A 27,312-nucleotide genomic window follows, 5' to 3' on the forward strand; every position below is an offset into this window, starting at 1 on the left:
ATTTAAGGCAAAGTTTTCAATTAAACTGAATGACAGTTAAAGCTGTAAACTGTTGTAAGAAATACAAAAATTGCATCATCTAAGCCTCGCCTACAGGTGATAAAGTGTCAGTCACAGAACCTGAATATATGTGATTGATTAATTATTCAATATCTATGATAGATTGATGATATTCAATTTGTGTCTTGTTGCTTAGTAACGAGGTGTTGTTGGCGCGGAGAAATTCCCGGATGAGGACAACAGTGGCGGCTCACAACAGCAGCGTGCAGCCGCTGCAGGGACAGAGCGGTGAGTGACAGGGAAATGTAGAACTTAAACAAAACTGCAAATATAACTTCGAAGCCCAGCAAGAAGTACAATGGTTTGGCAGTGACAAATTGTTCATTAACTTACACACTCCCCCGGCAGTGTGTGTTTGCCTCTGAGGGGGGAGCAGACGCTTATTGGAAAGGCACTCAGCATCAGCGGTGCAGCCGGTCAGCTCGGTGTCACGAGCGACAGAAGGTGGCTCGCGTAGCAACAGTTGCGAGTTCCAAACTGTTTGTGCTCTCTGTGGAAACGGCTGCACGGCATCTTATAGGCAAAAAATGATCATCTTCTCAGTCTGGATTTGCTTATTCAAGTACCTTTAGTGTTGTTATGTTGAATAACGTACTCTGCGCCGCCTGAAGGCATGATCTCTCCTTGTTAAACTGAGTCAAAGCTGAAGGAGGATGGAGCGGCTAAAGCAGGTAACCGTTACCTGTTGTTCGCCTTTTAAATAGGCCTAGCAGTTAGGTTTTTAATGTGACTTTATATCTAGCGGTTAGCGGTCCCCAAGCAGCTGACGCTGCCAATTCGTCTTATCACTTGCACTTTCGGGGTAGGTTGAAGCTCTCCTAAGTGTTTGGTTTCACCGGGGAATGAACTTCACTGTTCATTTTAGCTAAATGAAGAACTTAGTAAGTTATGCTAGTTAGCGCTTCTCCGAACTTGTTGGCCAATAGTTGTGTTCTTTCTACTTTTAGTTAGCTAACTTACCTTTTGAAATGCCACAGAACAACAATAAAACTATAAATATACAAATATACATATGTCTCTTCATGTTTCACACACAGCACGATTGTGTTTTGGCAGCAAAAACTGGATTGTTAAACAAATCTATTCCATGGAATGAATAATGGAGTGTGTAGCAGTCTTTAGTGTGTATGTGTGAATTCCAGATGGAAGATGATTCCATTCACAACATGAGCCAGGCCAGAGGGTGCCCTAGTCTGCCATCTTTGCCCAACAGCTCTAAGGAGGAGCCCTCAGAGCTTTATCAAGTAAGACCACAGGCTTTTACTTAGTTGTGCAGGCCAGTCATCTTCCCTCCGTTTTACTGTGGTGTCACAAACGGTTATTATACATGCATAATTTCAAATAACATATGTGGTTTCACCCTTTGGCCGCATATTCACCATGACATGTCACCATTCAATCTGTTGTCTGTTGTATTTTTCCAGATAGTAATGAGGCACAGCCAATACCCCCCGATCCTCCAGAGCACCTCCTGGACTCAGGCAGCTCCCTTTAAAGAGCAGCGTCACCATCGAAGCCCCTGTGATTCCATAGGAAACAACTTTAGCCTCCAGGCCCAGGATCTGAAAATTTGTAAACTACATGGCAAACGACGTGCCCATAACTCCTCGGTAGATTCAACAGTGCCATGTATCCTTTCAAACTCTCCAAATTTTTGCCTGCGGCTTTTCTGATTAAGGGAAAAGTATTTGATATAGACATTTTCCTTTCATTGTTATCTGAAGAAAATGTAGACATATATTGGATGTGAACACTCTGCAAACTCTCCAGAAGGTATTAGTCTTAATTGGTCTTTTAGTATCCCCCCCACTTGGATGTAGACAGAAGTTAACACACAAAGGAAGGTAAATATGCATTAAGAACAATTCATTTTGCTGATTGTATTCAATGCAATAATAATTACTAATAATTTTCTTTTCATTTAAGCACAGTCTGATTCATTTGTCCTTCCGCAGACAGTCATCCTTTTGTTCTTCAGCCTCATCTCGACGAGTGGCCAGTCCTAAAGACTTTCTAACCCCTCGCAGCCCGCCTCTGACCCCTGACCAGCAGCTGCACATTATTCGTAGCCATGAGGAGAAGATGAGGTCCACTGAGACAGAGCCTAGCAAGAAAGACCTGGAAGCAAGTGTCTCTGAATCAATTAATGAACTAGTCCATCACTGATTGGAAATGAGCAGTTTCTCTACCATTAATGAAGTGTTTTCTTTTAACGCATCATTGTCACTGACTTTACTCCCACAGAGATATCTGTACTACATCACCACTGGTGTTCCCACTTCCGTGCTGGCGCCCCAGCCTCCCCAGCAGATGAAGAATATCATGAGTCTGCTGCCTCCTGTCAGGGAGGCAGCAGATACTAGTGTGCACATCAGGGATACTAGTGTGCACATCCAGAAGATGATGGAGGACCTACAGGAGGAGGTCAAAAGAGATTACATCTTCAGTCTCAAGAAGAGCATAGGTACAAAGTGGTCATATCATCAGTGAAAGAACTGATTTTTAACATTACCGTCACTGCATTTTGCCATCCAAAAGGAAGCTAATATCCCTTTTGTATTAATTTTACGGATAGTCTGACCACAATAAATGCACATCTCAGATCAATATGGCCATCAAGTTATGGATATCAGCTCTCCTTTTAATTTACCCTGAATAGGACATGTTTTGCATCATTAAACATGGAGATCTGTGTATGACTCTTGTTCTTCATCAGTGGACTACATCCTGATGGACCCGTCGGAGTGCCAGCGTCTGTCCATATCCAGCATCCCCAGGCCCTTCCCCAGGAGGGTGATCCGTGGCGCCATGCCCTGGGCTTCCAGCTACAGGGAGGCCCACAGGTTGCTGAGTGAGAACCTGTTCACAGTCAATCATATCATGTTCCTACTGCAGGACACCTGGCTAAACAGGTAACACAGAACTGATGCTATTTTAATGCAAATCTGCTATTAATTTGTCACATATTATGTTGCATCAGAGATTAAAGACTGTAAATGTGGCATTTATGCAGGGGAAACTGAAATTGTAAATTAATTAATAAACTGAAAAGTGTGCCTCATCTGTTCAGATTTCTTACAGCTATAACAGCTGTGCTTACACTATATTACCAAAAGTATTCGCTCACCCATTCAAATGATCAGAATCAGGTGTCCTAATCACTTGGCCTGGCCACAGGTGTATAAAATCAAGCACTCAGGCATGCAGACTGTGAAACAAGACATTTGTGAAAGAATGGGCCGCTCTCAGGAGCTCAGTGAATTCCAGCGTGGAACTGTCATAGGATGCCACCTGTGCAACAAATCCAGTCGTGAAATTTCCTCGCTCCTAAATATTCCACAGTCAACTGTCAGCTCTATTATAACAAAATGGAAGCGTTTGGGAACAACAGCAACTCAGCCACGAAGTGGTAGGCCACGTAAAGTGACGGAGAGGGGTCAGCGGATGCTGAAGCGCATAGTGCAAAGAGGTCGCCGACTTTCTGCACAGTCAATTGCTACAGAGCTACAAACTTCATGTGACCTTCAGATTAGCCCAAGTACAGTACGCAGAGAGCTTCATGGAATGGGTTTCCATGGCCGAGCAGCTGCAGCCAAGCCACACATCACCAAGTGCAATGCAAAGCGTCGGATGCAATGGTGTAAAGCACGCCGCCACTGGCCTCTAGAGCAGTGGAGACGCGTTCTCTGGAGTGATGAATCACGCTTTTCCATCTGGCAATCTGATGGACGAGTCTGGGTTTGGAGGTTGCCAGGAGAACGGTACATTTCAGACTGCATTGTGCCGACTGTGAAATTTGGTGGAGGAGGAATTATGGTGTGGGCTTGTTTTTCAGGAGCTGGGCTTGGCCCCTTAGTTCCAGTGAAAGGAACTTTGAATGCTTCAGGATACCAAAACATTTTGGACAATTCCATGCTCCCAACCTTGTGGGAACAGTTTGGAGCGGGCCCCTTCCTCTTCCAACATGACTGTGCACCAGTGCACAAAGCAAGGTCCATAAAGACATGGATGACAGAGTCTGGTGTGGATGAACTTGACTGGCCTGCACAGAGTCCTGACCTGAACCCGATAGAACACCTTTGGGATGAATTAGAGCGGAGACTGAGAGCCAGGCCTTCTCGACCAACATCAGTGTGTGACCTCACCAATGCGCTTTTGGAAGAATGGTCAAAATTCCTATAAACACTCTCCTCAACCTTGTGGACAGTCTTCCCAGAAGAGTTGAAGCTGTAATAGCTGCAAAAGGTGGACCGACATCATATTGAACTCTATGGGTTAGGAATGGGATGGCACTTCAGTTCATAGTATGAGTAAAGGCAGGTGAGCGAATACTTTTGGTAATATAGTGTATGTCTGCTTACTGACACAGGAGTTATGGTGTAAGGTGTAACCACTGAGCAGCCAATGGGGACATTATATACACAGTGGTTTATAGTAGAACTCGTGAGGAGCTGCTTTATTTAATTCGGGGACTCTTTTTGTGGTGAAATAGAAAAGCGTGCAAATAGTAACTTTTTTTTTAATTTATCTTTTTTAAGCTTTTCCTCTTTAAGGTTTGTTCAGCTGGAGGACCTTCCCTCCTCCAGTTTCCCCTTTCCTCCGTGTGAGTTTGAAGAGCTGATCCAGAGGCAATGCCAAACCACCAGAGACGAACTGATGAATAAGTGAGTTTGTTCTGCCACTTAGTGAGACGGCTTGTGTGTAAGTGAGATCATATGCTGCTGTACAGACTTAATCATGGTTGTCTGTCCTCACATTGGCTTGCAGGTCAATGTACACAACCAGAGAGAGCTAATCTTATTGTGCTGTAGGTGCAGGCTCATGTTTCCTTCTTGTCCACTTTGTCAGTCTCGTGTCACACAGCCTTTCAGCGGATCACTTTACTCAGTAATTCACTTGAGGATTCCATTGCAATCTTTTGTGCCTATTGTGTAGCCTACTGGGCTCTGTAGCTGCCTTGTAGGATAGGGCAAGTTTCCCAGTTCACTGCGTGACTGAAACATGAGTCATTGTAATTTGTAGAAATAAGCTTCTGTTTGTTTATTTTTGTGTTCACAATTTGTACCTGCTTGGATACTATTATTCCGTGGTAGCTAAGTGTCTTATGCCAACATATTCAAGCCAGAAGATATTATGTGTTTGCATAGCTATGTTTAAACGGCAAACAGAACCGACACAAACACAAGCCTGGGTGTCACTGCGCTTTTTTTTTTTTTTTCTTATATGTGTGATGTGCCTTGTCTGAGGCATTGCTGCTTGAAGCTTGGAGACTTTTTGGGTTGTGGGTGGAACTGTAGTGGGCTTATCAGTTTCATTTTGTTGATACTGGATATCAATGGAAAAACACGCCATTCCTCAAATGTTCATTAAATATGACCTGGCAGTGTCTCAGATATTCAGTGTGAAGCTTAGGGCCCTGTTGGCCTGGTGGTGGAGCTGTGGTGGGCTAATTAGGTTTGTAATAAAAATATTGGACCCCACAGTCAAAGTCCATCATCCAATCAAGTTTTGTTCAAAACAGGCCAACAGACGCTCAGAAATCACACATGATGGATAGAGAAATGGATGGAGCCCAATCCACTGCCATTATGTAGAAAACATTTTGTAGGATTTCTCCAATATGCTTTCAGAAAACTTCCCTACAAATCTTAAGTACAGCAAATGCGCTGCCCCACTAAAGAGCACCTGTCATATGAGCCTCTAGAGCCATGCAGCGCTTCCTTCTCCCTTTCTAACTAGTAGCTACTGTTTACTTTTTCACAGGACTCAACAGTGTCTCACTGCCATCTTCCTGTTTCAGGTGGCTGCCACACTGTGCATCACTGTTTGTCACCTTCAAGGAGCTGTGGCTGCCCTTCGTACCCAGGAGTGAGAGAGAGGCCTCAGTTAGTGTCCACAACTTCTTCTCCTGTGTGGCAGCCCTCATGTCAGGGCAGCTCCGAAGTCTGGTCATAAGGTCATTACAAGACCTGCTACTCTTCTTCACCATATACCAGGTGTGGACTCAATTGTCAGTTGTTTCTTTTTCAATTTTACCATAGTACAGTGGTCTTTGGAATTGAGTGCGGGCAGCAACCAGGCATACTCTTAGAACTTAGCAATGACGTACTATGACCATGTAAGTTGACTGCACATTTCCAGAGATAAAATGTCACCCATTTAACTATAATTCATCATCAGATATCACGAGTGACTAATCTTCCATTTTGCCACACTAAAGATGTTTACAAGACACTGTCACATTGTTGATGCTTTACTCATGGTTTGTTGGTTTTTTGATTGACAGGCCTGATGAGTGATGAATGTGTGTGTTTGTGTGTTTGCACACAGCCTAGGGTAAGCCTGCAGCAATGTGTGTTGCCGTGAGTGGCCGGCCAGTGTTGGCCCCATCCGAACTGATGCATACATCTAAATAAAGAAAAGACAACTGACAGAAAAATGAAGCAAAAACATTTGACGTGGTTATAAAATGCGTTCCATGTCTGGTGGCGTTCAAGTTCTGGCACATCTGCTCTCTTGAGTACTGGCTGCAGTGCTCATCAATACATTTCTAATGGCACACAGCAGGTGGCAGTCCACTACAGGTATCACACTATGAAGTGGCTCCAACAATTTCTTATGTGTCTTCTGTGTCCTCCAGGAGGGTAATGACTTTGGTGAGGTGTTTGATGAGATGAGGTATGTTCAGCCTCAGGTGCTGCTGATAAAGCTGGAAGTGGAGGAGCCCCGCATTGTCTTTAGACCCAGCTTCCAAGAATGCTGGGAACTCATCCACAGAGCTTTCATGGAAATCATCAAGAGTGCTGAGAAGCTCCTGAGGGTACAGTATACTCTCAGCACAGCCAACTTTCAGCATCTTATCCTTATTTAGAATATCTCATACAAGCCATATATCATACATATAAACTGCATCTGTCACATATTTTATCACTTTGCACACTAAACATGCCAGTAATTTGTGCTTTACATGTTTTTTTTTGTGGGCAGGTGGAGTGCAATCTCTTTCCAGAGATCAACAACTTGTACCTACGCACTGTCAGTCCTCATGAGTCTCTAGTTAAAGACATAATCAACAAAGCTAAGGACATTTTCCACAAGAACACTGTAGGACCTAAAAAGTAAAGACTTAGCTTCTGTAATTACCTGACTTACGTGATTTGCATGTACCTCTGGGTTTTAAAGTCACTTTTACTTATTGTAATATTCAATGTCAATATCCAGGTATTTGAATGTGTATACAAAATACAACAGTCTGCTGGACAACAAAGCAAAGCAGGATATAACAGCATTCCTGGAAGAGAAACACTCCCTGGAAGGATTTACCAAGGTTGATGTGGTTCTCCTTTCAAAATATTTGCACCATTAACAATTTATAGTTTGAATTGACTGTTTTTGTCAAGTTATTTTGCTGTTAATTGTTTATTAAATACTAATTCACTGGTAATTGTAAGCCCCTCTCTCTAACCCTCAGAAAATTGAAGGGATAAATCATTTGTGGAGGGAGATTGCCTTGCTTCGCATCACAGCGCCCCTGTCCATGTTTTGTCTGTATGCTGGCAAGCTGAACGAAGACCTGTGTGACTATGCTGAGAAACTGAAAGACATGATTGTCACATTTGAGGTGGAGGAGAATAGAGAACTCAACAAGAGGTGAGAGCAAACCCTCAAGGCTGAAAATGTCTCATATGTGTGTGGTATTATTTCAGGCTGGGCGATATTGGCAAACTCAAATATCACAATATCTTTCACCAAATACCTCATATATACTTCAGTTGTGACAGTATTGTAGGGATGACTATTAGTTCTTATTTGTGTTATGCAGAAAATGAATTGTGTTTATATGATTTGTAAGAGAGAGGCTACAAGCTACTGTTATTTCCCAGCATCTGTCAACGGTTTGAGGAGATTGCTAAAACCGTGACAGGGAGCCCAGGCAACACAGAGGAGCTGGTGTCTCTCATCCAGTACATAAAACATACCAGTGATGTCACCCTTCACAAGTTCAAAGATGAGATTGAAGAGGCAGCCAACCGCCTGACTTTTCTCCTGGACTATGCCACTCTGACAGGTATGTGAAACCTCCAAACCCACAGTAAGGACATATAAGATGTACATTCATTTTGCCGTTGTAGACATAAATTTGGATGATGCTCTGTACTCTTCAGTGGTTCGTAGTTTAGTTGTCAGGTTTTGGGCAGTCACAAGACTAGTCCAGTGCAGCAGCTGCAGAATCTATTTTGTGTCAGCCTGTCCGATAGAGTGTTGACCCAATGGAAATAAATCTAAGCGAGCATTGATCTCTTACTTATTATTATGATGTACTCCACTGCGGTATTGGAAGGAAGCAGTGATTCATGTTTTTTGGCTGTCTCTTTCTCCCACTAGCTGATGACATCAGATTAAACTCCAATGTATTCCACTGGCCAAATCAGATTCTTACCGTGCTTGAAGTCAGCAAGACGCGTCTGGCCACCAGCAGAGAACAGGCTGAGGAGCGGCTCCAAAAGAGGTTACATTGTCATATCTTTCTTTAAAGTACACTAGGAATTCTTTTTCTTTTTTATTTGGGATCCCAACCCCTTCCCTCAAAATTGTACTTAGTAAAGCTTTCGTATTTATACTTCTCAATTTCATAGATCTCGCATTATAAAAATAACACCAAACTGACTAGAGTGCCTACAGTTCAAGCCAGGGGCTAAGATCATAACTGCCAAATCTTCCCTTATCCCTCATCTACCTCAGGATATGCAAATTTGATGAGATGCTGAGAGTTGTGGACAAGGAGATTGAGTCCTTTAAGAAGAAGGAAATGATGAGCATGGATGAGATGAGGAACAATGTAGAGAAGCTCAGTGGGTTCACTGCCACCCTGGATGGTGCCATCATTGAACTGGAGGTGAGAGACTTTACATACATACACAGAACATAGTCGTTATTCATCTGACATGACATTGCATTAACATTAGACATTTATGATCAACCCAACTAAAGAATACATTACTTTTATTTCTCCTTAATGTGGAAAGTCATATTCAGTGGAAGCATGAATAAAATGTCTCTATCACTCTCACTTCCATAGGACATTAACAAAGAGCAGTCTCTGCTGGAGAAGGAGCAGATCCAGTTCCCCATTCTGCAAACTCTAATAGCCAACAAGCAGCCCTATGACCAGCTCTGGACCACAGCACTTAACTTCCAGAACATGTCAGAGGTCTGGATGAATGGTTGGTATCACACATTGTGCATCCATTGTAGTTTGTCACACCCTCTGTCATTTTAAACACTCTAAATGGTTCGACTTATGCCTCACGGCGCACCTAACAAGGGTTATGGACATAAAGTAAAAGCATTGTCTTTACACGGGTGTACTCCCTTGTCTATTTTACTTGCAGGCCCTTTCTTGAACCTGAATGCTGAAAAAATCTCTGATGATGTGGGCACCATGTGGAGGATCATGTATAAACTGACCAAGTCTTTCTCTAATCTTCCTGGCCCTTGCCGTGTGGCCAAAAGTTTCAAGAGCAAGATAGACCAGTTCAAGCGAAACCTACCCATCCTCACCACCATCTGTAACCCCGGCATCAAAGACCGGCACTGGGAGAAGGTCAGCAGAGCACAGTGTTTAACTCAAAGAATGAGAATAATCAGACAAAAAGCATATATTACTTTAATGCACAGTAGACATTCTCCAGTGGAAAAGTTATAAAGGGAAATCTAAGATCTATCACCTTATCTTATCCTTATCTATGTCAAAAGTGGAGAGGCAGTTAAATCCAGTCGCAATTTCTCTCTGGTTTAATAACCAAATGTCTTGCTTGACACATGAAGCTGACATGAATAATTGATGACACTCTTGTCATCCACAGATTAGCAGCATTGTGGACTGCGATGTCAAACCAGATGCAGACAGCTCACTGCGGAACATGCTGGACCTGGGACTCTCCAAGTTCTCTGACAAGTAAGACCATTTCCTGACATTGCAGTACACCATGAATACAGAAAATAATTAGAAGGAAAGTGTATTATATGTTGTGAGAAAAAGTGAAACTTATTTTTATACTAATGACACATTCATTAATATTCATCATGACCAAAATGTGATTCTTTTTTACCTTTTCCTCAGACTGGAAGAGATTGGAGCTGCAGCCAGTAAGGAGTACTCCTTGGAAAAGGCCTTGGAGAAGATGAAAAATGAATGGGCTGAGCTTCGCCTTTCTTTCACTGCATACAGAGATACAGTACGACCACAGCGATAGAACACACCATATGCTTACCCATACAGTACTTTCATAATAGACAGACAGCAAGCAAAGATACAAAAACATTGCAATTTTCACTTATTCTTAAATTATTACATGAAAATGAGACGTGGGTGGTAACTACTGAATTGTTTAACCTTTCTTAACCCGCACTGGCTCCTACTGTCTTGCAGAGAATACTGACCTCATTTCTCATTATATGTACACATTTTATATTTTATCCTAGGGTACCAGTATTGTGTCATCAGTTGATGATATCCAAGTACTTCTGGATGACCACATCATTAAGACACAGACGATGCGTGGGTCACCTTTCATCAAGCCAGTAGAGACTGATTGTAAGGTAGGACACAATACAAATGGTCTCTGATCCACAATGGCTTCATCAATATAGGGATGAAGCTGTTGTTTTGTGAGATTATAGGTTTGATTAAATTCATTGTTAAAACGCTGTGAACTGTAGCACTACATAAACAAAGAATGCTAGTGTTATTTTATTAATCACACACTTACTGTCTCATTCCTTAGCAATGGGAAGACAAGCTGCTGTCAATGCAAGATATTTTAGATGCCATGTTGAAGTGTCAAGTCACTTGGCTCTACCTGGAACCCATCTTCAGCTCTGAGGACATCATTGCCCAGATGCCTGAGGAGGGACGCAAATTTGCCATAGTGGACAGCTACTGGAAGGATATCATTGCTGAGGCGGTAAACAACCCTATAACACTCACAGCTTTCTGTGCTCAATGTTGAACCATGTGTTTCGTATTGTGCACTTTATTTGTTGTCTGAATGTCTGGGTGCAGGTTAAGGACACACATGTGCTGGTGGCTACAGCTCAACATAACATGCTGGGGCGGCTACAAGAATCCAATAGCTTCTTGGAGGACATTCAGAAAGGCCTCAACACCTACCTGGAGAAGAAGAGGCTCTACTTCCCAAGGTGGCTGACAGTACATAATGAACTCAAACTGATTTACTCATCTCTGTTTCATTTATGAGTACATTAATGTATATGGGTGCCACACTAGCTGGATCAGTTGCCATCTTAACTGACAATGAAGTAACTGATTGAAGCCAGTCCTTCTGTACTGTCCACTTCAGCACTAACCAGTGCAAAAAAACATTGTCTGTTCCTCAGTATGTTCTTCTTGGCATGTGTTTATCTATATTCATACTATATGCATTTTTGGGAAGGCGAGTAAAGTGCAGGTGAATTTCATTACTCTGATAGGCAGTTCACAGCTCTTTCCACCAACATGGACTAACACTCAGCCACAACTCTGCTTGCTATAGTCATTTCCAAAACCTCAGTTTGCTCTTGCTTCCTTATCTTCATCATCCCCTAAGGTTCTTCTTCTTGTCCAATGACGAGCTACTGGAGATCCTGTCTGAGACCAAAGACCCCCTGCGTGTCCAGCCCCACCTGAAGAAATGCTTTGAGGGCATCGCCAAACTGGAGTTCACCGAGGACCTGGAGATCACTGGCATGATCAGCTCTGAGAAGGAGACTGTGCCCTTCTCAGAAAAGATCTACCCAGCCCACGCCAAGGTATGAACAGTTCAGCATGCATATAAATGGAGTTGTGTCACTATTGCTTATATGTGATGCACTGACCATTTCATTGAATGTTCCCCAAAATTCATCTTGTTAGACACGGCACTGATTATAGACTGGAATGAGACTAGAATGTGTTAAATTTATTTAGTAACAGTGTATGATATGTTTCCATTTAATGTTCAGGGTACGGTAGAGAAGTGGTTACTGCAGGTGGAGAACGTGATGCTCAAGAGTGTCCGGGATGTCATCCATCAAGGATTGGTTCAGTATGCTGAGGTATTTGGCCATCAATTTTTTTTAAACCATGTTGTTTGAACCTTGTTTAAACCATATGGATTTTAAGACATATCCTCTCTTTGATTTTTGATTCTGTGATGTTCCATAGATTCCCAGAAAAAAGTGGGTGTTGCAGTGGCCTGGCCAAGTTGTCATTTGTGCTTCATCAGTTTTTTGGACTAGTGAAGTATCTGAAGCCATCCAGACCAACTCCCTACCGGTCAGTCTTCAAATTCACCACTACCACCTCTACAAATTTCCACATAGCAAGATAACTCCTAAGCTTCCCAAACTGTTTAAGTAATTATTCAAAAATAATCACATTATATTCTAACATGTGTATTGTTTATGCATTCTGTACCAATTAAAGGCTTATGTGGACAAGTGTAATGCCCAGATTGCTGATATAGTGGAGCTGGTACGTGGAAAGTTGCCAGGAGGGGCAAGGATGACCCTTGGTGCTCTCACTGTGATAGATGTGCATGGTAATATCTCAATACAAACTAAATTGTCAGTAATGACTGTCTATAAAAATGTTTAATTTCAAATTAATGATGTGTGCACTCGTCCCCAGCTCGAGATGTTGTGGCAAAACTGGCAGAGGACCGCATCTCCTCACTAAATGACTTTTCGTGGATTTCTCAGCTGCGTTATTTTTGGGAGGGTGGAGATGTGATGCTACGTATGATCACCACTTGCTTGAAATATGGCTATGAATATCTGGGCAACTCCCCCCGTCTGGTCATCACACCACTTACTGACCGCTGCTACAGGTCTGTTATGATTTTGTTGGTCCTTAAATGTGGAGGGGAGCTTTGTACTAAGCTTGGTTATATTAACTAAATTAATGTAGATACTATTATAGCTTCAAAAGATACTTTTAAATGTCCAAGATGTGATGTTTTTTCATAGCACTAATTAACACAATCAACATGTACCACACCAGGACACTGATGGGGGCGCTGAAGTTGAACTTGGGAGGAGCACCGGAGGGCCCTGCAGGAACTGGGAAAACTGAAACCACAAAGGATCTTGCTAAAGCCTTGGCTAAACAGGTAAAGTGGTGTGACACCCAGACACTAACCTGCATTTCAGTGTTTACTAATTTTCTTTAGTATTACCCTTAAAGCTGTGGTTTGTTCCTAGTGTGTGGTATTCAACTGCTCTGATGGTCTGGACTACAAGGCAATGAGTAAATTCTTCAAAGGACTGGCTCAGTCTGGAGCTTGGGCCTGCTTTGATGAGTTCAATCGTATTGAGGTGAGCAGCACTACTCTGCCACAATGAAGGAATTTAGTGGTGTTTTTACACCAGTGGGGTTTTTACTTCTTAAATTTATTTTTATGCTAAGCAGAGATTCATAGACCATGTTGCTGATATGCTGCTGATATATATGCCTGTTTGTGTGTGTGTGTGTGTCTGTGCCAGGTAGAGGTACTGTCTGTGGTGGCTCAGCAGGTCCTGTGCATACAGCAGGCAATTGCCAAGGATTTGAAGACCTTCATGTTTGAGGGGACAGAGCTGTCACTCAACCCCACCTGCTCTGTCTTCATCACTATGAACCCTGGCTATGCTGGCAGGGCTGAGCTCCCTGACAATCTAAAGGTATACAGCAGTATATCATATTATATCAAACACCAGTGAGCAAAGCATAATCTAAGAAATGTAATAGAATAGAATACGTAGACATATTTACTTACTATTTTACCCAGATAAAATAGAAAATACTCAAGGTAGAGCAACATATTGTAAAATATTTAGGTAATATATAGGTACTGGTATCAAAATAACAGCTGTCAATCTTGTCATGTAGGCTCTTTTCCGTACAGTGGCTATGATGGTGCCAGACTATGGTCTCATTGGAGAGATCTCACTGTATTCTATGGGCTTCATTGAATCCCGCAGGTATTACATATGCAACTAATGTCTTGCACAAAACATGATAATCAGTAAATTGTTTCCTATGCTAGACTCAGTTCTTGGTTTTCTCATATGCTAAATCAAACTTTTCATTTAATTTTCAATGGTAGTCTGGCCCAGAAGATTGTGGCCACCTACCGTTTGTGCTCTGAGCAGCTGTCATCCCAACACCACTATGACTATGGTATGAGGGCTGTGAAATCTGTGCTGACTGCAGCAGGGAACTTGAAACTTAAGTATCCAGAGGAGAACGAGAGTGTGCTACTGCTAAGGGCATTGATGGATGTCAACATGGCCAAGTTTTTAGCACAGGATGTGCCACTTTTTCAGGTGACACATTTTATGTCCCATGTCCCCATACACTGTGTTTTTACCTTTTATGTATGCATCAACATGGTAATGTTTCATTCCTATTAAGTTGAAGTCTCCTGCCTTTGTCCATAGGGTATCATCTCTGATTTATTCCCTGGAGTAGTTCTGCCCAAACCGGATTATGATCTCTTTCTCAAGGCTCTCAATGACAACATTGCCAAGCTCAAGCTCCAGCCTGTCCCATGGTTCATTGGCAAAATCATCCAGGTACCAATGAAGATACCACTTCTTTAGCTTTATAAACATTCTCTTTGACAAGTTGTGATACTTGTAAATACTTCATTTGCGTTATGGTTTATAGGTTTATGAGATGATGTTGGTCCGTCATGGCTTCATGATAGTTGGAGACCCTCTTGGGGGAAAGACATCTGCCTATAAAATTCTTGCTGCTGCCCTCGGAGACCTCTATGAAGGTGGGCTTTTCAGGTTACCTTCAGGTCACCATGTATCTGTCACCTCATTTTCATTTGTCACCATAAAATAGGCCCTGATTCATTGTATTTGAGTAGTTTTACTGATATGACTTCTGCTCAGATGTGAACTCTCTATTGTCATTGTATATATGGCTTTATTGCTCCTCTGTTCTCCACATCCAGCCAACCTGATGGAGGAGTTTGCAGTGGACTACTGCATCATCAACCCCAAGGCTATTACAATGGGCCAGCTGTATGGCTGCTTCGATCCAGTCAGCCATGAGTGGTCTGATGGTGTCTTGGCCACCTCCTACAGAGAGCAGGCTGTCTCTACCTCAGACAATCGCCAGTGGATCATCTTTGATGGGCCCATTGATGCCGTCTGGATTGAGAACATGAATACTGTGCTTGATGACAACAAGAAGGTATTGGCCAAATTGATGCATTTCCTGCTACTGAATTCTGCAAATATGTCTTTTCTCTTGTTAATTTCACCATCAGTAATAACAGGACATAGACAGTCTATGGTGTGTGATGATTTCCTTCCTCTATTAGCTCTGTCTGATGAGTGGTGAGATCATCCAGATGAGTCCGAAGATGAGTTTGATTTTTGAACCTGCTGACCTGGAGCAAGCCTCACCAGCTACTGTCAGTAGGTAAGCAACTGCAACAGAGGTTACACCTGTCACTGTGGCATGCAAATTGAAAGCTCTGTTTTTATGGGTTTAGTTGTCACTGGTCCGTTGAGTGCTGGCTTCTGTCTGAAGGTGTGGTATGATCTACATGGAACCTCAGCAGCTTGGCTGGGCTCCTCTCAGAGACTCTTACATGGACACACTGCCAGAGAGCCTGAGCACTGAACATAGACAGCTGGTGAGATCACACACACACACAGGCACACACGTTGATGTGTGTGACTGTCTTGATGCAAGACATACATGACAGAGACATATTTGCTAATGCTACAGTTTGTTCTGCAAACACTGCTTCCTGACAGATTTTCACTCCTTGTGGTGTGTCCTGTATCTGTTTGTTTGATGTTCTATCCCACAGATTCTGGATTTGTTTAACTGGCTAGTTCAGCCCTGTTTGGACTTTGTAGCCAGCAAGTGTCGCTTTGTGGTGCAGACATCTCCCAACCACCTGGCTTACAGTCTAATGAGACTGTACACATGTCTGCTAGGTCAGCATGACTGGCATTTCATTCATAATAAGTCAATCTATTTTTTTGCCAGTGTGTTTGTGTTAATATTTCTGTGTCGATCCAGATGAAATTTCGGCATCAGGAAGCAACGGAGAAGAAAATATGTCCAGTCAGCAGATAACCATGTGGCTGCAGGGCCTGTTCCTTTTCTCTGTAGTGTGGACTCTGGGTGGGACTATCAACGGGAACAGTCGCAAGAAGTTTGACATCTTCTACCGCAACCTGATCATGGGCATGGATGATAACCACCCTCGCCCCAAAAATGTCAAACTCACCAAGAGCAACACCTTTCCTGAGAGAGGTCACCTATTCTAATTATTGTGTTTTTTACTTGTCATACTATTTAAAAATATCTGTCATGTCCTTTTTTCACATTAGTAATGCATATGATTTGATTATTGCTTGTAGGCACTGTCTACGACTACTACTTCCACAAGGATGGACATGGGCACTGGAATGTATGGACTGATTCAATCACAAAGGAGGAGAGCATCATCCCAGCAGAAGCCAAAGTATGTCACAGTAGTTATGATGATGATATCTGCTTAGATGCCATGATCTCTGAAACCCTACTTTCCTTTACCAGGTTTCAGACCTCATCATTGCCACGATGGAGACAGCACGTCAGCTTTTTTTCCTGCATACCTACTTGTCACATGAAATTCCCATGCTGTTTGTAGGGCCAACCGGCACCGGCAAATCTGTAATCAACAACAGTTTCTTAGTAAAGCTGCCTAAGGAGCGTTACACACCTAACTGTATCAACTTCTCAGCCCGCACATCAGCAAATCAAACCCAAGATATCATAATGGCCAAGCTGGATCGAAGAAGGAAGGGCATGTTTGGGCCTCCAGTAGGAAAGAAGTGTGTAGTCTATGTTGGTAAGGATGAAGACACATGTAATTCCTTAATTTGCAGTTAGAAGTTAATGTATTAGAGTCTTTGCACATTAAAATGATTTTGATTGCACTTCAGCACCTCAGTTTCACTTTCTTTACTTTTTATTTACTAATTTATCTCTCCCACATAGATGACCTGAACATGCCGGCTAAGGAAATTTATGGTGCCCAGCCGCCAATTGAGCTGCTTAGACAGTGCATTGACCACCACCACTGGTATGACAAGAAGGACACCTCCAGATTGGACATAGTGGATGTGCTGTTTGTGTCTGCAATGGGTCCTCCTGGGGGTGGGAGGAATGACATTACAGGTATTGTTGAAAGGATAATGCTATTGGTATTTTCATCAAGGAAAACAATGCTAAGGATGTTGTATTTACAAAATATTTGAAATGCTAGGCCGCTTCACCCGTCACTTGAACATCATCTCTATTGATTCCTTTGATGATGAAACACTGAACAAGATATTCAGCTCCATCACTGACTGGCACTTCAACAAGGGGTTTGATACCTCTTTCTACAGGTCAGTTATCAAATATGTATTTGAAAGTCAGTTTGAGAATGATAGAAATTATATTTGTCAGTGAATGTTATTTTGTCTTTATTTCCTAGACTGGGCAAGATCATGGTACAGGCCACTATGGCTATTTATAAAGATACCATTGACAACTTCCTCCCCACCCCATCCAAGTCCCACTACATCTTCAACTTGCGGGACTTTGCTCGAGTGATCCGTGGTGTACTTCTGGCCCCCCACACACACGTTCAGGTAAAACTGGAACTAACTCTGAAATGTGTGAATGAATTAATTAATCAGGAATACTGTAAAGTCTGTTATTCATGTATGTTAACTATTTATATCAGGAGGGAGACAAACTTATCCGCCTGTGGATCCATGAAGTGTACCGTGTTTTCTATGACCGTCTTATCGACAGTGAGGACAGAGAGACATTCTTCAACATTGTCAAAGACAGAACTTACGACTTCTTTAAACAGAGCCTGGACAAGGTGTGGCCCTCACCATTTGATTAAACCACACATGCATAAAGTCACAGTCACTTAGTGTTAGTAGTGTTAGTAGTGTTACTCAACTTGAGAGATTGTTCACTCCACCAAATTAAGTTGACAGGAGGTTGGGTTTTCACAAGGATTTCCCATCAGACATTTTTTTTTTCGTTATAGGCATCTATTATGCTGCATTCAGATATGTGTGTAATGTATGTTCATATACAACACAAATTATAAACAAACATAAACTGTAGTGGAGGCTCCAGCTTTACAAGTTGGAGAATTGGTTAGTGTTGGCGGAGGTCCAGACTCTAGTTCTAGTTTTTAAAAGTGATGATCTATGTTTAATCCTAAATCTGTTTTTTATGTTTGTCCAGCTGCTGAGCCATCTCAGTGAAAATGGCAAAGTAGGGGATGAGAACATCCGCAGCTTGTTCTTTGGTGATTATGCCAAACCTGATACTGACAACAAGGCCTATGATGAGATCACAGACTTGTGCACCTTGCAGGAGGTGATGGAGTTCTACCTGGATGAGTTCAACAACTGCAGCAAGGCACCCATGTCCCTTGTCATGTTCAAGTTTGCCATTGAGCACATTTCCCGCATCTGTCGTGTGCTGAAACAAGACAATGGCCACCTGCTGTTGGTGGGCATTGGTGGTTCAGGGCGCCAAAGCACCACTAAATTAAGCACCTTCATCAATGACTATGTCCTGTTCCAGATTGAGCTGACCAAGACTTACAGCATGTCAGACTGGCGTGATGACCTGAAGCGGATCATGCTTAAAGCAGGCATTGAGGGTAAGAGCCTCGTGTTTCTGTTCAGTGACAGCCAGATCAAGGATGAAGCCATGGTCGAAGACATAAACATGCTGCTGAACACTGGTGATGTGCCTAATATCTTCCCTGCTGATGAGCGTGCTGACATCATTGAGAAGATGCAGGGCATCGCCCGGATGGAGGGCAAGAAGATTGATGTCACTCCACTGTCTATGTACAACTTCTTTATTGACCGTGTCAAGGCTAACCTTCACATTGTGCTTGGTGGGCATCTTTATCCTTTCCATGCATGTTCAGCTCTATATAGTAGAAAGAAGTTACTTTAATACATATGTTTCTGTTGAAATCTAAGTAATAACTGTCATTCAACAGCTATGAGTCCCATTGGTGATGCATTTAGGAATCGTCTCAGGATGTTCCCCTCCCTTATAAACTGCTGCACTATTGACTGGTTCCATGCCTGGCCAAATGATGCTCTGGAGATGGTGGCCCACAAGTTTTTAGAGGATGTGGAGCTGGACAGTGATGTCAGACTGGAGTAAGGATACAAATTATAAAACAAGTTGTTCCAGCTGCTGTACAATGGCATGGGCTTAGTTTGCAGTCATAGCATTTCTGAACTGACATTGAACCATTTAATTGTGTCAACACAATATGGAATGTCTAGGTATGCCAAATAATGTGTACCTAAATATATTACATGTTGTTTCTTTTTCCATGTTATCTCAGGGTGGTGGAGATGTGCAAGACCTTCCAGACAAGTGTCAAGGACATGTCTGAGAGGTACTTCTCTAGGCTGAGGAGGCACAACTACGTCACACCCACCTCTTACCTGGAACTTATCCTCACCTTCAAGACTCTGCTCAGTGTCAAGAGGAATGAGGTGGACACTGTGAGGAACCGTTACATTGTTGGCCTTCAGAAACTTGAGTTTGCTGCCTCTCAGGTGATGTACTCTGACAAGCCTTTTTTTAATATGCTAAAGACAATAATAGACAACAGTCTGAATTTTGTTTATTTATTATTATTGATGAGCAATATAATAAACAATTGAAATTTGCTACAGACCAAACATCTCCCTACTTAAACTGTAACATTAAGTTTCAAAATTTACTTGACTGACTGTTAAAATGGCAAAATGGAATGACTGTTACAATGGCAAAATGAATAATGGTAACACATTGATATAATGCTTGTCATCTTACTCCTGATCATGTCCACAGGTGTCAGTGATGCAGCAGGAGCTGACAGCCTTGCAGCCAGAGCTCATTCAGACCTCAGCTGAGACAGACAAGATGATGGTAAAGATAGAAAAGGAAACAGTGGAAGTGGACGCTAAGAAAGAACTTGTCTCCGCTGATGAGAGGGTGGCCAATGAAGCAGCTGCTGCAGCCAAAGCCATAAAGGTATAGTACATATACATATATTTCAGGTGCAGTGACACATCTGTCTTGACATGACAAAAATTATTCATCATAAATCATTTGAGTCATTTAGTGCAGTAGAAAGTCTTTTTTTTTTTTTTTTTTTTTTTTTTTTAATAAATTAAATAACCGAATTGGTTACTAGAATAGTAATCTGCCTCATTTTAAGATATTGTCACTTGTGTCAAGAAAATTGAAAAACTGAAAATTGAATTATGAAATTATCTCAACCACCTGTCAGATGTTTTCAGGATTCTGAGATTTTAAAACTAGATACTAGAATAGTCTGCTAAGACATATTTGCAGTGTATTGGCTTGACCCTGTATATTTAGAGGATTGCCTGCTGTCTGTTTGCAGGATGAATGTGAGGGAGACCTGGCAGAGGCTATGCCTGCCCTGGAGGCTGCCCTATCAGCCTTGGACACCCTTAAACCTTCAGATATCACAGTAGTTAAGTCCATGCAGAATCCCCCAGGTCAAGTTAAACTAGTTATGGAGTCCATTTGTATCATGAAGGGCATCAAACCTGAGAGGAAACCTGATCCTGGTGGCTCAGGTAAAATCATGGTTTTAAAAGGAATATTTTTTATCATCCTCATAGACAAAGATTACCTGCACACATTATATATCTGTACACACCCACCTCCACCCCAGAGACTGCTACCTCAGACTCAATTTATAGTTTTATAAATTTGTATATATGGAAAAAAGTAAATTTGAGTTATCTAGTACCTTATATATATATATATATATTTTTTTTTTTTTTTTTGTATTTTCTACTTGCAATAAGTGATATTTCTTGTTTTTAAGCTGCCTTCTTTTTAACTATATTGAGTAAAGCCATGCAAACTTTAATCGTACCTGAGTATAATGACAATAATTCAGCACAAAATATCTGATATTACATTTTAGTATTACTCTAAAGAAAAATTATTTGTTTGTATCCCAGGCAAGATGATTGAGGACTACTGGGGCCCCTCTAAGAAGCTCTTGGGAGACATTAAGTTTTTAGAAAGCCTAAAAGCCTATGACAAAGACAGCATCCCTGCTCCTTGCATCAAGAAAATCAGAGAAAAGTTTATTGACAACCCTGAGTTTCAACCCTCTATCATCAAAAATGTTTCTTCTGCCTGTGAGGGTCTCTGTAAATGGGTGCGAGCAATGGAGGTGTATGAGCGTGTAGCCAAAGTCGTGGCCCCCAAGAAGGAGAGGCTGAAGCAGGCTGAGGATGAGCTGGCTGTCCAGATGGAGACATTGGCGGTGAAGAGAGCAGAACTGAAAGAAGTTGAGGACAGACTGCAGAGCCTTAATGACACTTTTGATGCAATGAACAATAAGAAGAAAGAGCTGGAGGACAATATCGAACTGTGCTCTCAGAAGCTGATCAGGGCAGAGAAGCTGATTGGAGGACTTGGAGGAGAAAAGGACAGGTGGACAGAGGCTGCCAGGCTACTAGGAATTAGGTAAATATGAAAAACAGACATCGTAATTATTCACAATTTATGGATGTTAATGATGATGGTGATAATGAACATATCATTTATTAATGCAAGAGGATTTTTGTTATTTTGACATCATTCCATATAAATGTGCATGAGTTTAGCCATTCATCTGGGACTATATCTCTCTTCTCTAGATACACCAACTTGACAGGTGACATACTCCTCTCCTCTGGAACTGTTTCGTATCTTGGTGCCTTTACAGTAGATTACCGTATGGAGTGCCAGCAAAAATGGCACATCCTGTGCCAAAAGAAGAAAATCCCATGCTCTGAGGACTTCACCCTCAGCAACATTTTGGGCAACCAAGTGGCCATTAGGGCCTGGCAGATTGCTGGGCTTCCTGTAGACTCTTTCTCCACAGACAATGGTATCATTGTATCCAACTCCCGCCGCTGGCCCCTTATGATTGACCCCCAAGGTCAAGCCAACAAGTGGATAAAGAATATGGAGAAGGCTAACAAGCTTGCTGTCATCAAACTGTCAGATGGAAATTATGTGAGAATTTTAGAGAATGCCATCCAGTTTGGAACCCCAGTTCTCTTGGAGAATGTTGGGGAGGAACTGGATGCAGTACTTGAGCCTGTGTTACTAAAGCAGACCTTCAAACAGCAAGGTGTGGAGTACATGAAACTAGGAGAGAATATTGTGGAGTATTCTAAGGACTTTGTGTTCTACATGACCACTGGGCTAAGAAATCCTCACTACCTCCCAGAAGTGGCTGTCAAAGTCTGCCTGCTGAACTTCATGATCACCCCTCAAGGCTTAGAGGACCAACTCTTAGGGATTGTGGCTGCCAAGGAAAAACCTGAACTGGAGGAGAAGAAGAACCAGCTCATTCTGGAGAGTGCTGCCAACAACAAGCAACTTAAGGAGATTGAAGATAAGATCCTACAGGTGCTGTCTTCTTCTGAAGGGAACATCCTGGAAGATGAGACAGCCATTAAGATCCTGTCATCCTCTAAGGTCCTCTCTGAGGAAATCTCTAAGAAACAAGAAATTGCAAGTGTTACTGAAAAGGAGATTGATGATACTCGCATGGGCTACCGTCCTGTGGCTGAACACTCCTCCATCTTGTTTTTTTGCATCTCAGAACTGGCCAATATCGAGCCAATGTACCAGTATTCCCTTACCTGGTTCATCAACCTCTACCTCCATTCCATTGCCCAGAGTTTGAAAAGTGATGACTTGGCCCAAAGGATCATGAATATTGTTGAGCACTTTACCATCAGCATCTACAATAATGTGTGCCGCTCACTTTTTGAGAAGGACAAGCTGCTTTTCTCTCTCCTGCTCACTGTGGGTATTATGCAAGGCAAGGGTCAGGTTGATGACCAAGTGTGGCGCTTCCTACTTACAGGTGGTATTGCTTTGGATAACCCTTACCCCAACCCTGCCCCTGAATGGCTCTCTGACAAATCTTGGTCTGAGATTGTTAGGGCTTCCAAGCTTCCAAACTTAGATGGGCTCTTTGAGCATGTCCAAGAAAACATCTCTAAATGGAAGAAGATCTATGATTCAGGAAAGCCCCAGGAGGAGCAGTTGCCTGACCAGTGGGGGATGTTAGTTGGTATGGACCGAATGATAGTGGTCAGGTGCTTCAGACCAGATAAGCTGGTGCCAGCAGTGCAGCAGTTCATAGTGGACAATATGGGACGTGCTTACATTGAACCCCCCACATTTGATCTGGCAGGGAGTTATAGTGACTCCAATTGCTGCTCTCCTCTCATCTTTGTGCTGTCACCAGGATCTGATCCAACTGCAGGTATTGATCAAAACTCTGTACTCTTCCTACATTTAATACACCATCTGCTTTCTTACATTTTTATTCTATGATTCCCCAGTCCTTTTTCCAGTTGATGGAAAACAATTTCTAATTATACTGATATCAACTTGAGATCTTTGATCAAAAGTCACTGCTGATTATATCCTCAAACACCAAAACCTTCATGATAGCATTGCATTGTTCTTGCAGGCTTGCTGAAGTTTGCTGATGATCTGGAGATGGGAGGTGATAAGACCCAAACCATTTCTCTTGGGCAGGGACAGGGACCCATTGCAGCCCAGATGATTGACAAAGCCATCAAAGAGGGCACCTGGGTGGTGCTGCAGAACTGCCACCTGGCCACTAGCTGGATGCCCACACTGGAGAAAATCTGTGCAGAGAACATCACCCCAGAGAACACCTCCCCCAGCTTTAGGTCAGCAGTCACCATAAAGGAGTGAATGAATGAAAACCAGACAACCAAACAGATTTTACATGCCACAATATTAATTTTTACGCATGTGTCTTTTTTTCTACAGGTTGTGGTTAACCAGTTATCCATCAGACAAGTTCCCAGTCAGTATCCTGCAGAATGGAGTGAAGATGACCAACGAACCTCCTAAAGGAATGAGAGCCAACCTGCTGCGCTCCTACCTGAGTGACCCAATCTGTGACCGTGCCTTCTTTGGCAGCTCCAAGAAACAGGTTGTTTGGCAGAAGTTCCTGTTTGGTCTCACCTTCTTTCATGCTCTGGTGCAGGAGAGGAGGAACTTTGGACCTCTTGGTAAGACACTGTAATCTGGACATCTTATTGAGCCTTGTTTAAAATAAAACACCAGGGCATATGAATGTGGTATCATTTTTTTCAGGTTTGACATCATTTGAAACATCCTTCCCCTCCTTAGTAAGTCATTTTTGAATGTCAATTTGTTGAAGTGATGGAGTGGCTCTCTTTACGTTACTCTCTCCTCAGGTTGGAATATCCCCTATGAATTTAATGAGTCTGACCTCAGGATTAGTATGAGACAGATTCATATGTTCCTGGAGGAGTATGATGAGATTCCACTTGAGGCCCTTACATATCTGACAGGTGAGACAGGGCTGGTTTCAAGCAATCAAATCTTTGACTACATCTCACCAATGGTCCTGAATTACCTTATGTTTTCTAATGTTCAAATGGTGTTTCTTATCCCAGGAGAGTGCAACTATGGTGGCAGGGTGACAGATGACAAAGACAGGCGCCTGTTGCTGTCCCTCTTGTCCATCTTCTACAGCAGGGAGTTGATAGAGCAGGAGGGCTACCACGTGTGTGAGGGAGATTTGTATTATGTCCCCCCTCATGGCCCTTATCAGGTAATGTCAAAGCTGTGGTCTCCTCATTTTTTAAGAATACTACATTGAAGACTGCTTTTTCATCATTATCTTGATTACATAAGATTGTGGTCTTCATGTGCCATCAAGGCACATATGTTAGCCACAGAGAAGGGTTAATCAGTGAAGTTGTCTAGTATAGTGTTTGACTGGAATGAAAATTTGAATAACTTCCATTGTTTGTAGTTGAAAACAACTGTCATTAGGTGTTTGATGTTGTCACAAGTGTTTATACATCAGTTGATGAAGACATGCCTATAGAACTGATTCATCAATATATTTTTATTTTTATTTTTTTTGTAGACATATGTCGATTACATTCGCAGTCTGCCAATTATTGCCGACCCAAGTGTGTTTGGACTTCATAGCAATGCTGACATCACTAAGGACAATCAAGAGACCAATCAGCTGCTTGATGGAGTGCTGCTGACTCTGCCCAGGCAGTCAGGAGGCGGGGCAAAGTCTCCTCAGGTTTGCAGTTTGAGGGCATGCAAATAACATTTTGATAGTTTGAATTTACACTTCACATCTCTCTGGAAAAATTGCAACATGTAATGTTGCAATTTGACAAGTGACATGTAATTAATTTTGTCTTAATTGTGTAGGAAGTAGTAGACGAACTGGCCAAGGACATCCTGTCCAAGCTGCCAGAAGACTTTGATGTGCAAATGGTGATGGATAAATACCCAGTCATGTATGAGGAGTCAATGAACACTGTTTTGAGGCAGGAAATAATACGCTTCAACAGGTAATGCAACTCATGTACTGTTACGTAATCATTAATTTAATTAGTTGTTCAAGAAGTTGATGCTAAAGGTTTCACTTTAACCACCTAAGGCTTATGAATATCTCATGTTCTATCATCTATGTGCAAAATACAGCAATGAAACCTTTCAGACTTAATATGTTATCATATTTGTCTCCCCTCCTGTCAGACTCACTCACGTAGTGCGTATCAGCTTGGTCAACATTCGCAAGGCTCTCAAGGGACAGGTTGTTATGTCTGCTGAGCTTGAGAGCGTCTTCAACAGCATGCTGGTAGGCAAGGTGCCAGCGATGTGGGCAGCCAAGTCATACCCCTCCCTCAAGCCAATGGGGAGTTATGTGGCTGATCTCCTAGCCAGGCTGCAGTTCCTACAGGTTAGAAATGTTTTTTAGGGAGACACAGACCTTGGCAAAATGAGTTGTTGAACATATTTGGAATATGTCTGGCAAGAATAAAAAAACACATCGTAACTATTCCAAGTATTTGGGTCAGTATAGAAAAATATTTTTGCCCAGGTCTTAAGTGAGGTACACTGGCTGAAAACAAACTTATAACACTGATCACTCACATTCAGATCTTAACAAAACAACACTAAATATGTAGAGAATGAATGACATCTGTGTTTGGATTTCTGTTTTAATAGGAATGGATAGACAATGGCCCACCTACAGTCTTCTGGCTCTCTGGCTTCTACTTCACCCAGTCATTCCTCACTGGAGTGTCTCAGAATTTTGCTAGGAAGTACACCATCCCAATAGACTACATTGGCTTTGAATTTGAGGTATGAAATGAAATTCCATTCCTGATTGTTAATCAGTTTATTCAGTGTTTTTGCCAGTCTGTCCATTTTGAAGTGGATTTTAATACTTTTTAGTTGTGTCTCAGGTGACTAAAGAGGAAAGCCATATGGATGAGAAGCCAGAGGACGGGGCCTATGTCAGGGGCCTCTTCCTAGAGGGGGCTCGCTGGGACAGGGAGAAGATGGTCATTGGAGAGTCCCTTCCCAAGATCCTCTTTGACCCTTTGCCCATCATCTGGCTCAAGCCTGGAGAGATGGCCAAGTTCAAACATGAAAACATCTACACATGTCCTGTTTACAAAACCAGCGCCCGCCGAGGAACCCTATCCACCACTGGCCACTCTACCAACTATGTCCTGCCCATTGAGCTGCCTTCTGACAAACCACAGAAGCACTGGATTAACCGAGGGGTAGCGTGTCTCTGCCAGCTGGATGACTAAGAACTGACTAGAGGCATTGAGAAAACTCTATGGCTAATTCAATTGTTTGAGCTAACTATTAAAATATAAAACAAATGCATTTGTGTTAGTATGTTGAAATGACACAGGTATCCATCAGTCTACCTGATTGTCTGATCCAAGATGTTGCTTGATATGCCCATCACCCTTTTCCCTTTTTGTAGCGATTAATCCCAAGAAACTATGTTTCATTCTGTTTTAGATAAGACAAAATAGCTTTTTTTATATATAAGGCGCAGTTCTCATAGTGGAGTATCACCAAATTTAAACTTTCAAGTATGTTACCACTGTGGACATTCCAGTTTGTATAGTGATGCTCTTGTCACTGCTGTCCCCTGTGGCCTGTCACAGTGATATACACTTGCATGGAGAATAGAGTCTGTAAAAAAAAATGGAAAAAGTGACAAGCTGGATCAAGCTGGATTTACTGTGGATTTTTTTTCTGGTGAGAACAATAACCTGCATTATTGTTTAAAG

The 27,312-nt window shown here is 42.3% G+C and overlaps 1 protein-coding gene across 1 annotated transcript; it reads left to right on the plus strand.

The window, feature by feature from the left end:
- The first annotated feature begins 604 nt into the window (after window positions 1–604).
- On the plus strand, window positions 605–27,007 carry dnah3 (dynein axonemal heavy chain 3). The gene is made up of 61 exons (XM_030063537.1): window positions 605–731; window positions 1,203–1,304; window positions 1,485–1,682; window positions 2,020–2,184; window positions 2,305–2,524; window positions 2,777–2,972; window positions 4,599–4,724; window positions 5,861–6,056; window positions 6,701–6,880; window positions 7,048–7,178; window positions 7,282–7,387; window positions 7,532–7,710; window positions 7,944–8,128; window positions 8,446–8,569; window positions 8,803–8,956; window positions 9,140–9,284; window positions 9,453–9,664; window positions 9,927–10,018; window positions 10,184–10,298; window positions 10,546–10,662; window positions 10,848–11,027; window positions 11,126–11,262; window positions 11,670–11,871; window positions 12,064–12,156; window positions 12,266–12,376; window positions 12,527–12,641; window positions 12,731–12,929; window positions 13,103–13,211; window positions 13,303–13,416; window positions 13,585–13,761; window positions 13,970–14,061; window positions 14,187–14,406; window positions 14,521–14,655; window positions 14,750–14,861; window positions 15,045–15,286; window positions 15,417–15,517; window positions 15,629–15,734; window positions 15,915–16,044; window positions 16,130–16,366; window positions 16,474–16,577; window positions 16,652–16,946; window positions 17,096–17,275; window positions 17,364–17,487; window positions 17,577–17,733; window positions 17,829–17,972; window positions 18,350–19,016; window positions 19,125–19,290; window positions 19,482–19,698; window positions 19,976–20,158; window positions 20,535–20,733; window positions 21,127–21,640; window positions 21,814–23,441; window positions 23,652–23,877; window positions 23,981–24,225; window positions 24,415–24,531; window positions 24,637–24,794; window positions 25,116–25,283; window positions 25,418–25,560; window positions 25,748–25,952; window positions 26,222–26,359; window positions 26,464–27,007. The coding sequence occupies exons 1-61, from the start codon at window positions 714–716 to the stop codon at window positions 26,815–26,817; spliced, it is 12,105 nt and encodes a 4,034-aa protein (XP_029919397.1). The 5' UTR covers window positions 605–713; the 3' UTR covers window positions 26,818–27,007.
- Window positions 27,008–27,312: the final 305 nt, after the last annotated feature.

Source organism: Myripristis murdjan, chromosome 11 (genome assembly GCF_902150065.1).
Source record: "Myripristis murdjan chromosome 11, fMyrMur1.1, whole genome shotgun sequence".
Taxonomy (NCBI): domain Eukaryota; kingdom Metazoa; phylum Chordata; class Actinopteri; order Holocentriformes; family Holocentridae; genus Myripristis; species Myripristis murdjan.

Coding starts and splice junctions, on each gene's coding strand:
- dnah3 (XM_030063537.1), top strand. Junction 7,179..7,281: donor AACACTGTAGGACCTAAAAA/GTAAAGACTTAG, acceptor GTCAATATCCAG/GTATTTGAATGTGTATACAA. Junction 26,360..26,463: donor ACATTGGCTTTGAATTTGAG/GTATGAAATGAA, acceptor GTTGTGTCTCAG/GTGACTAAAGAGGAAAGCCA.